We start from the raw sequence: 16,549 nt of genomic DNA, 5'->3' as shown, positions 1-16,549 counted from the left end.
AATGAATAAGATAAAGTAAAGTATAAGTGAAGTTACACTAAAGCATCAGAGATGGAAAACATAATGAGGCCAAAAAAATACATCAGACTATGAACCTTTTCACGTTAATCAAGCTTAGATTTATTATGTTTATATCCATGTGTCAGGGTTTATTTATACTGATACATTCGACTGTGTTTAATTAACTTGGTTTAATACATTCTTGCTGCAGAAATCTCATCATGCCTTGATTTAAAATGGATCCACGCACTCTTAATCATCGCTTTTATAGTTTTTCTCTGGCATATTTACCAGCTTTGGATTCTTAAAAGGAAGTTGAGCGTGAGCAAAGACTGATCCGGCATACTAACTAATGGCCAAAGCTTTCCACAAAAGCCCTAGGCCCAAGACTTTGTTTCTGGCTTGTGCAGAAACACAGAAAGGGTAGAGAACTTGAACAGTCACAACATAGGAAACAACAAAAGGGGATTTTCTCTTATTTGTTTTTCCTTTTGTAGCTCCATCTGCAGTGCCGACTGTTCATCTGATGTCAGCCACAGCAAGCACTATGAGCCTGTCCTGGCTGCCTCCAGAGAAACCCAATGGAATCATTCTGGATTATGAGATCAAGTATCACGAGAAGGTACCTTTTTTTTTTACCTGTTTATCCACTGTTTACTTGAGAGATAAATCCTTATTGTCACGGAAAAATGTGGAAGATCGATCCCAGATGAAATATTATGCAATAATAAATGTTTCTGCTTCCAGGATCAGGGTGAAGCCATTGCTCATACAATGACTGCGCAACGGAGCAACGCCCGTGTTGAGGGTTTAAAGCCTGGTACGCCTTATGTGGTTCAGGTGCGAGCCAGAACTGTGGCTGGTTACGGACGCTACAGCAGCCCTGCCGACTTCAACACTAATCTGCAAAGTACGTATTTACAATATCTACTGATCTTCAATTACAGCAAAACAATTGGAATTAAATACATTTTTTTCTCTGTTTGATCCCAAAGCTGATACACCAAAGATGAGGCAGGAACAAGTCACCCTCATAGTGGGATCTGCCACGGCCGCCATGGTGTTTATCATCGCAGTTGTCGTCATTGCAATCGTCTGTCTCAGGTGAGAACGGTCTTTTCATATCGGTTAAATAACAAAATGTGTTGCTCAACCATTTTGAAAAAAAATGTCCAGAAGTCATAGATTAAAATGTCAACTTATTGTGCATGTCCTCCAAACAACCCCCGGTCTCAGCAGATTGCACTGCCACCTGTGAGACCACTGAATGCCAGATTTGCATCCTCAATTCCTGAATAGTAAACAGTTTTTGGCTTCAAAAAAAATTTGCTCACTGGACACAGCGTGGCGGAACAGCTGTCGGGCCTGATAGGCTTGCCCTCGTGGCCTTAAAACTCCGAAACACAAAGACCCCAGAGGCCTCCTCGTGTGATGGGATCAGGAAAATCAAATGTTGCCTGTGTCTCTAAAACTTGCTCTAGAAATTCATGTTAATCTTTATAATTTTGTCAGGAATTTAATGTGTTGCTGATTGTGTGAAAAGGTTGGCTCCCAAAAATTGGTCTGTCTACAGTTTGTCCAGAACACAAACCGATTCAGGCAGAAGCTGACACACTTGCACATCGGTCACGCTAGACGGATTTATAATCTCTCCGGCTGTACCTCGTTATTTTTGCCCAACAATTGGTTTTTGTATGGGTTTGTAATCATTTAACACACGACTTTACACATAAGTGTACAATGCTTTGTTATTTTTAACCCAACAATGTGCAGTTAATAATACACATATCAATATAAAACGTAACACCAACACAATGTATTTATATGTTTATTTTTTAAGTGATATGTGCAGCCTAACATTCTGATCTCGTGACATCATTATTCTCTCATGGTCTTATTAAGGCTCTAGTTCTCCTTCATGCTTCTGTTTTCCTTCAGTAGTTCTGTCCTGCGGAGATCTATGTGAATAACTTGTTTTCATCTTCTCAACAGAAAGCAGAGAAATGGTTCAGAGTCAGAGTACACTGAGAAACTGCAGCAATACAGTAAGTATCACCTCTGATGTGTCTTCATGTTGTGTTGCGTGTTGTTTGTTGTATTCGACCAATCAATCATATACAAGCTCCTACTTCTATATAGCAGCAAAAAAAGAAGGGCATGAATTTCAATTGAATTGTAAAGAAGTGAAAAACGCATGATATATATTTCAAATTCCATTGGCAACATAGATTCACTTTCCTGTTCTTGCTACTGAATCTCCAATAGTCACGCCGGGAATGAAAGTCTACATTGACCCCTTCACCTACGAGGATCCCAACGAAGCAGTACGGGAGTTTGCTAAGGAGATTGACGTATCCTGCGTGAAGATCGAGGAGGTCATTGGCGCAGGTAACCCACCAAAGCTCCTGAGCTACAGGGGAAAGACTGCTAGTCACCTCCAGGCCATACCGTTAGAGGACTTCACACCAAGCGGTACTTTCACTCAATTCATCGCTAGCCCTCTCTTTCCTCCCCTCTTCCCCCCCCCAAAACCTCACTTGTTTACCTAAAAATAGCTCTGCTCCAAATTGTGCAGATGTCTCAAGAACTCCTATTTGTTTTAAACAGTGTCAGTCATGTCGTGTTTGACTTCCGTCGCTGCCCTTGCACCTATAAGTTGTAACCAAAACCCACATGTGTTTCAAGTAGATGAAACACAATTTCATGTCTTTGCTAATATGATCACATTCAAGGAGCAGTTTCAGTTTCACAATGAGGTTTTTTGAGTCTCTCATACAACGCAAACTTCCAAGTTAGCCAGAATTAATGCTGTTGTGAATTAAAACAGCAGTTTTGATAATGTTACTGCACAGTAAAACACATCTTTGTGAAACTGAACTTTAAACCAGAAGGGCTGCATTGCAAGAACAAATATGTTTTGAAATCTATACATATTTCCCTCATTTATGAATCAAAAATAATAATTCATACAAGATAACTTTACACTAAATACTTTAAAGTTTTCTTTGTTGAACAAATTGTACAAAGAAAGATATGTTACAAGATATGTTTTGAGCCCATGTGGGACTTCAACCACACTTTAATGTACTCTGATAATTCTAGATAAGTATTACAGTTTCGTTAATTGAATCAGACATTACTACATTAAAAGACATGTTTTTGCATTTCTGCTGTTAAGTAGCTAAAGATTGTATATTTCATCTTAAATTATATATTTCATAAAATCAATATTTTTACTTAAGAACTTTTACATGATAAGCTTTGTCCTTGCAATTGCAAATCCCTTCAACTGATCACCTGTTTTCCCACCCCAAATATCCTTCCTAACCTATGATGTTTTCAATAGATATATTGAGTAGATGTATATGTTGTATTTTATAGATACACTTGATAGTAATAATTGTGCTCAAAAGCTGCAGGACTCTTACCATGAGTTTTTCTTAGCAATGTATGTGAGCCAATTGAAGGACGCTGTGATGGCAGAATGGGAATTCCTACTGCTGCTTCCTCCTGCTACCATTACTACTGCTACTGCTACTACAACAGCATCGTCTTCTGCGGCTACTACTTGAAACCCGCCGCTTCCCAGCATTCGCCTCTAAAAGTGACAAACCCCCTCAACCCCTGTCTTCCCCCCCCCCCTCTGTAACCCCTCATCCCCCTCATCTCACCCCTTTTGGCCCTCATTACACGGCACCGATGTTGACGAACATTGCGGTCATCCTCACTTTTCTGGCACTCTTGTACACATGCTTGGTGTAGACTCTAAACGTGGGGCTTCCGGCCCGAGAACCCCTAAGCTTCTATCTCCACCTGGCTCTTCTTCCTGTGTTCACTTCTCAAAAACCACAGAAGCTTAGCATCCTTTCCCCCCCCGGTCCCGTTCCCCCTGAATTTCCCTCCATCTTCATCTCATCTTAGTTAACCAGTTAAGAATATCATCATCTCATCCGTGCATCTACTCACACTCCTCTCTCACGCTCCACACGCACTTTACAATGTTTGCTCATTAGTAGTTTGACATCCCAAAAAAGAAAATCACTGTATGATATTCCATCACCACCATGCCATGAAAATGGCTCTAGAGTCCGCTTGCAGTGATCATTGTTCCACTCCTGCTCCCCACCCAGGCTCCTTGGTTCTAACCAGTTAACCTCTCCCCTCTTTCCCCCTTCCCCCACTCTCCTCCACTGTCTCATCATTCCCTTCCCTCTACTTTTGTCTTTTCCCATCTTTCCTTCTTTGTCTTTTTGCCGTTCCTCTGGCTGTTTCGCTCGGCTCTCGCAGGAGAGTTCGGCGAAGTGTGCCGCGGTCGTCTCAAGCTTCCCGGACGCCGGGAAATCATCGTGGCCATCAAAACGCTGAAGGTGGGCTACACCGACCGCCAGCGACGGGACTTCCTGTCCGAGGCGTCCATCATGGGCCAGTTCGACCATCCCAACATCATTCGACTGGAGGGGGTCGTGACCAAGAGTCGGCCAGTTATGATAGTGACGGAGTTCATGGAGAACGGAGCTCTGGACTCTTTTCTGAGGGTGAGTTCAACACAAATATGAATACACTGTATAGGAAACTTGTGTTTCATTGGTACATGATTGCATTGAAAGTTAATTTATAATATTTGTTGGATACAATAGTACTTCTAAGATAATATCTGTTTTTCTGAAATTGGATAAAAGCAGAATGCTGTAGGCCAAAATTAAGCATGGCTTGATCATTTATTAATTGAAAGATAAAAGCAAATAAGTAGCTAAACAGTATAACTGTGCCAAATGTACGTATATCCATTTAACTTCATCCAGGATGCAATTCACTCACCTTGTCTTTCTTCCGTTGCCAGCTGAACGACGGTCAGTTCACAGTGATTCAACTGGTCGGAATGCTGCGCGGCATCGCCGCCGGCATGAAGTACCTGTCGGATATGAACTACGTGCACAGAGACTTGGCGGCCCGTAACATTCTGGTGAACAGTAACCTGGTGTGCAAGGTGTCCGACTTTGGCCTGTCCCGGTTCCTCGAGGACGATGCGACGGACCCAACCTACACCAGCTCACTGGTAAGCCATCATGTTGTTTTTGTACAAACCATGATTGGAAGCAATGTTAGAAGGTGCCTTTGTGATATGTCAAAGCATCGGTGAATCATCAAATACTTCCACAAAAAAGCTCATTTATTAAAGAATCACACATTTCAAGGATTCAACATTTTCAACAATTTTCCAAAGGAGACCTCCAGAGGGCTCATCTATCTATCTAGTTGTTCCACAATTCAATACTATTACTAGCTTGAGGCATAAAGGGCAGCACGTACCACCAAACCACAAATGTGTTTAAGATGTCAGCAATCATTGCTAAGAAATCCATTAAATGTAAAAACAAAAACATCACATAAAAGTGTTATTTTTACCCATAGAGCACCCTTTAAACCTCCCTTGATCCGAAAGGAAATAGAGAATACCAACACAATTTAATAATTTATCCTTTTATCCACATACATTCTGTAAAGGGGAACATTTTTTCCCCACGTATTTAGTAGGCATAAAAAACGGCATAAAAACATTAGCTTCCAAGTTGATGTAAAAACATAATCTGTTTCCCTAAACAACGGATTAGAATTCCATTCTTTGTTAGAAACCACAAATGAGATTTGACTGTATAATGTTATTAACAAGACAAAAATATTCACCCCATTATTAACCCAGCAGCACATCTATTGAACTCTATGGACGTTGGAAGTGTGGCACGTTAAACATGTTAACCTCACACGCTTGTATGTTCTTCCCGTACTCATTTTTACTAATCCTGTGTGTGTGCTGAGATCGGCTTTACTAGCATGTACCCTTTGTGCTGTGCATCGGACTGTGTTTATCTCACCCTCTCTTTCCCTCTCATATGTGTGTGGCCCTGTGTTCGTGCTCCATCCCTCCAGTATTTCATGCTCACCTACTCATTCGCATATCCACAGGGAGGCAAGATCCCCATTCGCTGGACGGCGCCCGAGGCCATCGCCTACAGGAAGTTCACGTCCGCGAGCGACGTGTGGAGCTACGGCATCGTCATGTGGGAGGTGATGTCCTACGGAGAGCGTCCTTACTGGGACATGAGCAATCAGGATGTGAGTATATGGGGCGTTAAATTAAGACACACACACCGTTTCCAAAAAAAACCTCGGTTGCTGGTTCTGATTGACGTTTGTTTTTTCACCCGCAGGTGATAAATGCGGTGGAGCAGGATTATCGACTGCCGCCGCCTATGGATTGTCCGACGGCGCTCCACCAGCTCATGTTGGACTGTTGGGTGAAGGAGAGAAACCTGCGACCTAAATTCACGCAGATCGTGGCCACACTGGATAAACTCATCCGCAACGCCGCCAGCCTCAAGGTGGTCACCAACAGCACACAATCGTCGGGGTAAGTGTCCATTCCTGTGCCATCGAAGTCATCCACGAGCTACTTTTTGCTGGTGAAAAACTTATCATATCATGTGGGTGGTTCACTTGTGAATGTAGATTAGGGCCAAAGAAACTCTGGTTCTCACAAGTGTAACCAGAGCCATTATGCAAATTCCCAAAATTGCACTTGCCAGTTCCATCCCTTACAGCCACTTCACTGCCCACAGGGAGCTCAATCAGTAATGTCACATCTACATTTAGCCGCTCTTCATTCTTCCCACAACCGGGCTTCTTGGGAAGACTTTCGAAGGATGAAGGTTGCCAGTGATTAGAAAGGGGAGGTGACCTACCTATCCGTCCCCGCATCGGGGTCTCGGTGGAGTCACGAGGGAAGGCTGCAGACAATCCCGGTTGGGGCTCCGGGGGGCTAGCCGAGGTCTCGGTTGGCCACCGGAGCGACTTTTTTTCCGAGAAGATTAAGCTCGCAGTTAATTAGCTCGATTAAGGCGATGCATGGAGGAGATGGGAGCGTCTTTTAATTAGCCACTAACAAGATTTCAAAAACCGGGGCCTGCAGAGAGATGGCCTCCCGTGGACAGATCTTAGGAGCAGAAGGAGGCGGCATTGTTGTCCTAGTTGGCCTTGAAGGATTTCTAGAGCTTAGCAAACTCTAGTTGGGTTGAAACTTTTTTTCATGAAGTTTAGTTGACAGTTGTGTGGGCGAGAAAATTGAAATTAGCGAACAATGGCGCCCGTGTTTTGGGGGATTGCATCTTCCATTTGTCCTTCTAGTTGAAACAGTGCGACAGTTTTCTTTTCGCCTCCCTGCTGTGTTTGTGTATGTGGCTCAAACTTTTTTTTTTTTTGTTGAAGCAAACTTAAAAGATGGAAGACTTACAGAACAATACCCCATTAACGGGAGCCAAAGTCTGGCTTTAACGACGGCCCGAGGCTTCGGGGTCTAAAGCGCAGACCTTATTAAAAATCACTCCATCTACACTACTCAATGGAACCTCTGTATGCATGTTATTAGGTCCCACTTTTTTTTTCTCTGTCTTTTCTCCATTCCTCTTTTAATTGTTAATGAATCTAATGCCATCAAAAAGGATGACAAGGATCAACAGACCAGAGAGGGAAGCGAACAGTGGCGCTCTTTCTCTTCGCATCTGCTCAATCTTTAGCTTCGCAATCACCTTACTGCTACGTTCTTGTTCTTATTTAATCCTTCAAGGTGGCTTTACTTACTTTTAGCAGTAATCTGATTTATTGTTGTGTGTCTGTGTTGCAAGCACAATTTTAAAGATGACTTTTTGTATTTGTGTCAAGTGCGTTTCCTTGACAAAAAAATCCTTGAAGGGACAAAAAAGTGCATTTACTTGATGATATACAACATTTGTTGTTTTTAATAATCCCTTCAATTATGTTTCTTTTTTTATTCATGATAGTTTTTACTAAAGCTATGTCTTTTTTTTTCAAGAACAAGATACTCTCGTTTCCAAATAAATCCTATAAAAAATTATGAAAAATATGATTAAAAAAGTATTGATGTGCTGGTGAAGCTTCATGAAACACTGTCATGTTGTTTAGAGGTCAATAGGTGGCGCCATCCGTTTAAAAAATGATGTATTTCATTGGAATAGTGCAGAAACCACCGCCTAATGGACTGGAAAATAATGACACTGCTTCATGAAGCTTCATCAGACCATCTAAGTTATCGCCTCATCATTCCAACCAACTCCAAACTTTTCAATTCTTAAATTTTTGATAATCCCATAAAAAAACAAAAACAGATTGTAGGTGTAGATTAATATTTAATCTACCATCTGGACACACACCTCACCTCACCAGCTGCAGCGCCGACATCCACCAACCCAAGCCTCCAGCCAGTCTCTCCACACTCATAAAAAAAAAAAAAACTCACACCCCCTGCCTTTTACCCTAACTACCCTGCACACAACCTCCTGACGGGAGGATGCGAGGAGAGAGGAGAGGGGAGAGAGAGAAAGAGAGAGAGAGATGGAGAGATGGAGAGGTGGCGCTCAGCTTCTGGGGGCGTCTGGGCGTGAGGTTGGCCCCAAAATGGAGGCATCGGAGTCAACGACCTTAACCCTCTCTTAATCCCTCCTTCCTCTCCTCCCTCTTGCAGGGTATCTCAGCCCTTGCTCGACCGCTGCGTCCCAGACTACACCACATTCACCACCGTGGGCGACTGGCTGGACGCCATCAAGATGAGCCGCTACCGCGACAACTTCGTCAACGCCGGATTCGCGTCCTTCGATCTGGTGGCCCAGATGACAGCCGAGTGAGTTGGGAGTCCGTAGAGTTAATTGAGCCCGAGAGTGATTTCTTAGAGTCGGGAGGCGTCGCCCACACCGACCCTCGTCGCCCACGCGCCGGGATAAACTGTCCAAACGGGCCGCGGATAGAAGAGATAACCACCCACCTTCTGTTTAGTTGACAAGATAGAAGGAAAGTCGGTAGTAGTTGCTGGGAAATTACAACAAATTAAATAAAAAAAAGATTTTTGCAGTCAAATATTTGCGACACATTTGCCAGACCGGGGCAAAGTGCAGCCCTCGAAATGTCAAAGGATGATCATGTGTAAATGGTTCTAATGCATTAATAAATGTATTTTTATTTATTTATTATTAATTTACATTTACACATAACACTTATTTACCTTCTTTCTTTCTTGTGTGTCATTTTTCGAGTATAATTGAATTCCTCAAAACTATTTTTTTTAAATTGAATCTAAGTAAGTAAGTTTGTATAGCGCTTTTCCAGACCAGGGTCACAAAGCGCTTAAACAATCAGAACAATACTCAATAAAGTATATACTTTAAAGGGCAAGATAAAACTGATAACACAACAGGATTTCCAGAAAATCAAGGACATCTAAAAAATGTTTTGAAAAAAACTCAAATATACAAGAATAAAATTGCAGTTTATTTAGCTTTATAAATGTCACAGCCTAATGACGAATGTCCCTTTTTTTTAAGGATTTTCTCGTCTTTTTTTTTTTTTTTGCTTTACGGCCCCTAACTACATTGACAGAATTTTAATGTGGCCCTTGAAGAATTATAATTGCCCGACCCCTGCGCTAAGCCAATTCCTCAGATGACCTTGAAGACTCACCCATCCCCATGTTTACCAACAGGAAATGATGTAATGGAAGTCGGGGTAAAAATTGAAGGCCAGTGACGCTCAAATAAATTAATTAAGGAGTGTAATGATAAATAAATCATCCTCATTAGCTGCATAATAGGGAATGGAGGTGAGGGTAATTTGTTTCAATTTGGCCAGGCTGTCAGGTGTAGTGTACTGTGGCTCTGTGTTGCCCTTAATGGCCAGTAATTCCTCTAATGGTTCCCATTTATTATCATTTCTGCTCTGCCACCGCATTGATGGGAATAGGCGAAATATGATAAAACAAAAACACGCCGTTTGTTTTGTGTGAAATTGCACCCTCATTACGTTTTGAAGAGGATGAATGAACAGTGTTGGGAGTGAGGGGGGGGTTGGTTATATTTGTGTGCTTTCAAGGTTGAGTTTAGGTTCTGCACTTAAATTGATCCAGAGTCACGGAAGGCAAGCACCATGTCTGTTTTATTAGATTATCCTCCGCTTGTTTTTTTGTGTGCCACTCGATGGAGTGGATGCAGAAAATAGCCCGAGCTCCAAACAGGGTCTTATCGAATAACATCTCCGTTGCTCTGCTTAGCTACAGAGTAAATCAAATGAAATAATACAAACAAAAAGATCCAGGCTATTATTTTACTCATGCAAACTGCTGCAGATATGAAAGTTATACAAGTCATAGTTTTCATGCATCATGTCATGTTCTTCAACACACCTGGCTTGTAGCTGGAGATGAGGCTTCATGAAGCAGTGTCGTTATTGTCAGAGTCCACTAGATGGCGGTCTCTGCACTATTTCCCTTTGTTTTGAACAACTGTTCTAATGAAACATCACATCATTTTTAAACTGATGCCGCCACCTACTGACCTCTAAACAACATGACACTGTTTCATGAAGCTTCATCATCCCATCACTACTGGTAGCTCTTGAGCCAATGTCTAATATCAATAATATCAATATCATATCAATAATTACACATCATTCAAGGTCTCAAACCTGTCTTGTCACCACAGACCAGTTACAGTAGGAATTATGACCCAGATTTTAAGATGTGCCAGATAAAAATAAGAGAAATAAAAGAGCATACAAATAATAAAATGTTTATCCAAAACAAGATTGACCCATTTAGAGTTTAATTACTGATTTATTACTTCAATATTAAGGGAATTACATTCCTCATCATATTATCATAACACATGTAGATCTGGGTGGATCTAACAGTACAGATTAAACTGTTATTTATAACTAGAAATAAACACTTTTAAGATGCAATCATCTATTTTTTTGCCACCGTAGACCTGGAATTATCCCTTGTTGGACTAATAATTACACCTAGAAAAATGAGTTCTTCATTACGGTAGTTTATTCCATGTGGACTAGTAGTTTAGTTTAGTTTATTTATTTAAAAGGACAATTTGCAGTCACATTAAAAAAGAAGTGCACCAGATTTAGCACAATGCTACTTTCCATCCGTAGTCCTCAACAAAGATGCAGACAGTTTACAATAATAAACAAAATCACAGTACAATCCAATAAGGTGCAGTTTTTTTTTCGTTCACAGCAACATTTGAAGTGCAGAAGTAGATAAAGTGCAACAGATTAGTTTGAGTTTTTGAAGTTCATCATTCACAGTGTGGCATAAATACCCAGTTGGTACTTTAAGTGCAAACAAGATAAACAAAATTACACCGATTCTTTGTACTGGTAGAGTATTAGTACAGCTGTTGCTTTTAATATGGGTCAACTGCAATTCAAAACCTTACCTGTTTTAGACAATGTTTAACAATCTTAAAATGAAAAGTTGACAAAAAAGCGGGGGAAATCTCCCAGAATACACAAAGATAATAGAGGTAGCGCGTCGCTTCTGTATCTGTGAAGTCTTCCAGCTGCCGAAAACAGAAGCCACATCTACTTTTTAATCATTAACCTAATGCTTAACTCCCATCCCCACCTGCCAGGCAACAAAGTGATATCTCCAGAATCAGTTCTGTCGCCATCAAGCTGGGGGTTGATCTTTAACCGATTGTCTTCTTCTTCTACAGGGATCTGCTGCGGATAGGAGTCACGCTGGCTGGACACCAGAAGAAAATCCTCGGTAGCATTCAGGACATGAGACTACAGATGAACCAGACGCTTCCCGTTCAAGTGTGATCGACTGGAGAACCAAAACCGATGCGGTCGACCGGACGGCAAAAAAAGGGGGGAGGAGCTACGCCAGAGAGAGAGCCATTGGAAGAAGAAAAAAACAAACCCTAGCTGCCTGAACCCATCTCTGCCAATTTAGACGCTTCGAAGCTGGCTTGCAGTGCCTCTAAATAGTTCTTTTTGAGAGTTCACCCTCACTGTCACTCCCATTTGCTGTTTTTAGTCGTGTTTTTTCATCATTTTTTTCTTTTTATATTTCAACCCGTCAATACTAGTGTTCTTCCGTGACGAGGACAGACATGTACCCCCCCCCCCTCCCCCTCCCTGACCCCCCGACCCCAACACCCTCCTTACATCCCACCTAAGCCTGGTTCACATTTGCATGCTTATGTGTGGAATTTTGGTTCGATTGGCTTCGGCCATCCGACCAAAAAAAACAACAAAAAAAAACAACGAAAAAACAAAAACACAGCTTGAGCCTCTACTCGGTTTTGACGGACATATGGCGAGACAGAATGGCGGGAATACGGAGGACAATTATGATCCAGCGGCCATTCTGTTGAGTTTTTTCTTCATCTTCATATTGAAGGTGTTTTTTATCTAGAGGGCACTTGCCGAAGGAAGTGTACACATCAGGCCGTCCAACAGATCCAAACCCATCCGATCACCACGGACGTCGGGGAACGAGAGTCTGGTTGCTCCACCGTTTATTATTCCACGTACATCTTTGTTCGCATTTTTCCCCCAACCACCATCATGTTTTTTTTTTGTGTTTCCAAAAATGGCCTAAGTGACCCGGGGAACGGACGCTTTTCTTGTGATCACCGGGAGGAAAAAAAAAACAAAAAAAAAAGGACAACGCAACAAAAGGCCCGAGTGGTCTTTTGTTTGTATCGAGTGCGTATTTCTATGTGTGTGCGTGTATGTGATTCAGTGTGCTCGGACGTGACCCCCCCCCCACCACCCCCTACCGCCCCCCGACACCACCACGACCACCACGCTCCGCACAGGTCAACTGTACATTACAGCTTCTGCTAGTCGCCACTCCGGAGGAGAAAACGCATGAACTGTCAAGGAGCAAATATATTGGAAACAACTATATTCTGTGGATGAATATTCTTTTTCTATTGAACCCAAAACTTTGGACATATCGAGCATATGCGTCGAGAAACTCTTTCTACTTTAACACTTTTTTTGGATTTAGAAATAACCAATTGTTTTTATTTTCATGACATCCCCCCCCCGCCCCCCAAAACCCTCCCTTTGTATTTATTTGTACCTCATCCGCCCACTCCCTTCATCCCTTCCCTTCCTCCCTCACCTCTTTCGCAGTCGGGGATCGTAGGCCATTTTCGAAAAAAAAAGGTGGACGCAGAACAATCAGACAAAAGCAACTCCAAGAGGTTGATTATTAAACAAAAATAAATTGCATATAAATTGGATATTGTATTTTTGTTGTTGTTCTAAACAGCCTGTACATGTTTTGTAACTAAAAAAAAAAAATAACAAAAAAAAAAAAAAATGTTTGGACAAAGTTGTTTTGGATAAAAGAGAAGGAACAGATTGAAAGGATTGATCTATAACTATGTGTGTGTGTAGGTTTTGTCACTTGCATTTTTCATTTAACAAAAAAAACCCACGTCGTCTCAAACACAATCACCGAAGCAGCCATTTGTCTTCCAAAGTCCAGACTTCCAAGTATTTGTCGCCCCATATTTACGCCAGGTCAGGGTTTGGTGAACGTGATCATGTCAATCAAGAGGCTGGAAAAAAAACCTGAAGTCGAGCGTCTCGTCGGGTGGTTCGATTCCGTTTCGCGAGGTAACGAGTGCGATGGCAGGGGCTGACCTTGTCATTATCTCTCTTCATTTCCCGTCGAGCCCGGCAATCATCTCGTCTCGGCTCGAGACGGCGACGTGATTAGTACAGTTCAGAAGCAGCAGCCTCCGCGTTCATTCAACCAAAAATCCTCGTCTTAAATAATAGCAGCTGCTTTTTGCGGCTCAGGATGTCTGTGATCATCACACGGGGGCGCATCGGATTTTTTTTACTGGTTTGATCTTCCGAGCGCTTCGGATACTCCGTGTGCCGGAGCTGATCAATGCAATGTGTGAATATTATTCGGGAGTGTTACGTGTCTCTTCATATCACTTTTGTCGGCCTCTTTTCAAAAGGATAGTATTTAAGCATTCTTTTGGCAGTCATTCAACATGAATCTACAACGTTTTTAAATGTACTGTATTGGAAAAATACAGGACAAACTTTATATTTTAAAGTAAAGACAATAGGGCACTAATGGAAAACACGAAAAAATATACATATAATTTTGTTAAAAAAAATGTAATTCAGTTAAAAAATACTTTTTTTTTATTGGCTAAATATTTTGCTTCTCATCCAATATTTATTTAAAAACGATTCATTTAAAGGCAGTTAAAATTGTCAAGGCTTGTAGGAAAATTAAAATAATCTCAATTAAATCCTTTAAACAAAATGCAGTTTCGTTCAGACAATTCATCAAATTTCCAAATTGAAGTGCCTCTCCTATTCCCGCATCCTATTTTTCGTACTTTAAAAAGTTTTACCTGCAAAATTAAAAATCTCCTGGATGTTCTTCCATCAATGATCTTCCTCCGCTCAGCTTGATTCTCCGAACTTTAATGTGGCAGAGAATGAGAGACAGTCGATGAGCTAAACACAATCAGATGGTAGACGATCTGTGAAAAAATGTCGGTGCTTTTTTTTTTTTTTTTTTTCGGAGCTGGGATGAACTATTGATGAGGCGCACATGGAGCTCCGAGGGTCCGAAAAGTGATGTTCGCGAAAACCCAATGGACTGAGTGATGAGCGGCTCCGGCTGTGTTGCGCATCTTAAAATGATTTAACTGCCACTGCATCGACTGCAAACAATTCATCTTTGCATGGATTCTTCACACGTTCAAGTTTAATGTTGAACAGTCGGCGAGGGGGGGGGAATACACTGTAGTTGTGGGTTTCTTCTTTCATCCTACTTGCTGCTTTTTCAGTTGGAATGAAGATGGACTGTGAGGAGTGTCAGTGTGAGCGAATGCGTGATGGAAAATGCCAGGCTTTCTCAGAATTTTTTTTATATATATATATTAGTTTTTCGTCTGCAAGTAGGATTCAACATTCCCTCGGTGTGTTCTATCATGTGAGTAATCAACATTCAGCCAAACAAGCCCCAAGACCTTTTCACTCCTTTTTGTTTTCTTTGAGTTGTCGTTACTAAACCTGGATGGTTGTTTTTTTTTCGTTGTGTCTTCTAACATTTCCCATCCCACCAAGTGTCCGGGCGCTGAGACGAGGTGGAGCCGCCGGTACATGTATATTAAAAAGCAAAGTGGCTGGGATCGAATCAAGTGCTGAGAATTGTTAGCTTCCCTTTGAAAAAGTATTGAAATGTATTTAATGGAGCCGAACATACATGATGACTATTACTAAAAATGATGATGCATTCTTGTAGAAATATTTTTAAAAGACCCTTTTGCAATTAAATTATTTTAAGAAATGTGAGCTGAGTCCATTTGTTATTTCTTGTTTATAAATCCAATTGAGTGTACCACAACCAAGACACACTCGCTCAAAACGGTGGGAGTAAACTTACTCCATAGACGTCACAGACATGATGTGACGTGCGTCGTTAATCCCACCCCGTGATGACGCAATTACGTAATCCCACCCACGGCGTGTCGGCTCAGTCAGAGCAGAGTCATGAAAGTGTTTGTAAACAAGTCACCCACCAGGTAATGTTCATATATAAGGCGCTCCGGATTATAAGGCGCACTGTCGATTTTTAGAAATGTAAAGGCTTTTAAGTGCGCCTTATAGTGCTTAAGGTTGCTGTCACAAACCTGGACCCAAGTGAATGTAATAATTGGATAACAGGAAGACATGGGATGAAGTTACATTATTTATTATTAAACAAAACAAACAATGAAAAGGAAGTCAGTGATGTCACTGAACAGGGTATGTAAGCACAAAAAAAAAAAACATGGGGATTTGAAACAAACACAAACAGGAAGAACTCACAGGAAACCTTTAAATCAATGAAACGCAATATAATAAATGAAAATAAAAATTAACTGATGGAGGTTCACAATCACCGACTACAACTAGTACAAAAAGTTCAAGAACCAACGAATAAATGAGAGGAAGAAACACTAGTGAGGTCAACTTTATCATACATTGCAGATCTGACACCACGGACTGGAACAAGGGAGCTTAAGTAGTGGCAGCTGATGTTAATTGCTGATAGGTTCCAGCTCGGTTAACCTGTAACAAAGACAACAAAAAGAGGAAAAAAAACACACACACACAACATGACTTAACTTGTATGGCTTCTAACCAGTGCTGCTCACATAGAGTTAGCTCATTAAAAGAGCAAAAATAAGTACAAAGTATACTTTCACATTCAACATTGCATTGTTAACCAACATTCACTTGCTATAGCAGACATTAAATCTGAGCTGTAAGCACAACAACTAGATTGGTGCGACTAGAGACGATACTGAAGATAGGTCAGGGTGGAGAAAATGGACTCACGGTTTCAAAGCCTCATGGGTAATGCCGAAAGAAAGATAATATTATTTCAACTGAATGGTCTGGGGCTACAGTGTTTAAATGTGAAAAAACAAAAATACAGACTTTAAAAAAAATAAAATACATATAAATAATATAAAATGTATAAATAAAGTGTAAATCAGCCTCAACATCGTAAACATGATGCCTAGCATTTCCAAAAAATATTTGCTGGTCAATTGATTCATTTTTTAAATGGATACAATTTTCTTAATCTGCTTTTAAGTGCGTCTTAAATTGATCTTGTACTCATCAGTGTCTGTTTGTACAAAACTCTCTT

At 41.1% G+C, this 16,549-nt stretch overlaps 1 protein-coding gene across 8 annotated transcripts in view; it reads left to right on the top strand.

Annotated features, from left to right (window-relative positions):
* Window positions 1-15,204, top strand: part of ephb3b (eph receptor B3b) — a 55,212-nt gene extending 40,008 nt beyond the window's left edge. The window contains exons 6-16 of one of the 8 annotated variants that reach the window (XM_087783531.1): window positions 498-622; window positions 748-910; window positions 996-1,104; window positions 1,993-2,045; window positions 2,266-2,472; window positions 4,288-4,535; window positions 4,841-5,056; window positions 5,929-6,114; window positions 6,210-6,409; window positions 8,537-8,692; window positions 11,571-15,204. In XM_087783531.1, the coding sequence (XP_087639657.1) occupies window positions 498-622; window positions 748-910; window positions 996-1,104; window positions 1,993-2,045; window positions 2,266-2,472; window positions 4,288-4,535; window positions 4,841-5,056; window positions 5,929-6,114; window positions 6,210-6,409; window positions 8,537-8,692; window positions 11,571-11,679 (1,772 nt within the window). In that variant the 3' untranslated portion in view covers window positions 11,680-15,204. Of the gene's footprint in view, window positions 1-497; window positions 623-747; window positions 911-995; window positions 1,105-1,992; window positions 2,046-2,253; window positions 2,473-4,287; window positions 4,536-4,840; window positions 5,057-5,928; window positions 6,115-6,209; window positions 6,410-8,536; window positions 8,693-11,570 lie in introns of all 8 variants that reach the window. The other 7 variants (XM_087783530.1, XM_087783536.1, XM_087783534.1 and 4 more) reach the window with 7 other exon arrangements.
* The last annotated feature ends 1,345 nt before the right edge of the window (window positions 15,205-16,549 follow it).

This window comes from Callionymus lyra, chromosome 2, assembly GCF_982586985.1.
Source record: "Callionymus lyra chromosome 2, fCalLyr1.hap1.1, whole genome shotgun sequence".
Lineage (NCBI taxonomy): Eukaryota > Metazoa > Chordata > Actinopteri > Syngnathiformes > Callionymidae > Callionymus > Callionymus lyra.
The sequence above is the reverse complement of the archived record's forward strand: the minus strand, read 5'-3'. Positions and strand labels throughout refer to the sequence as shown.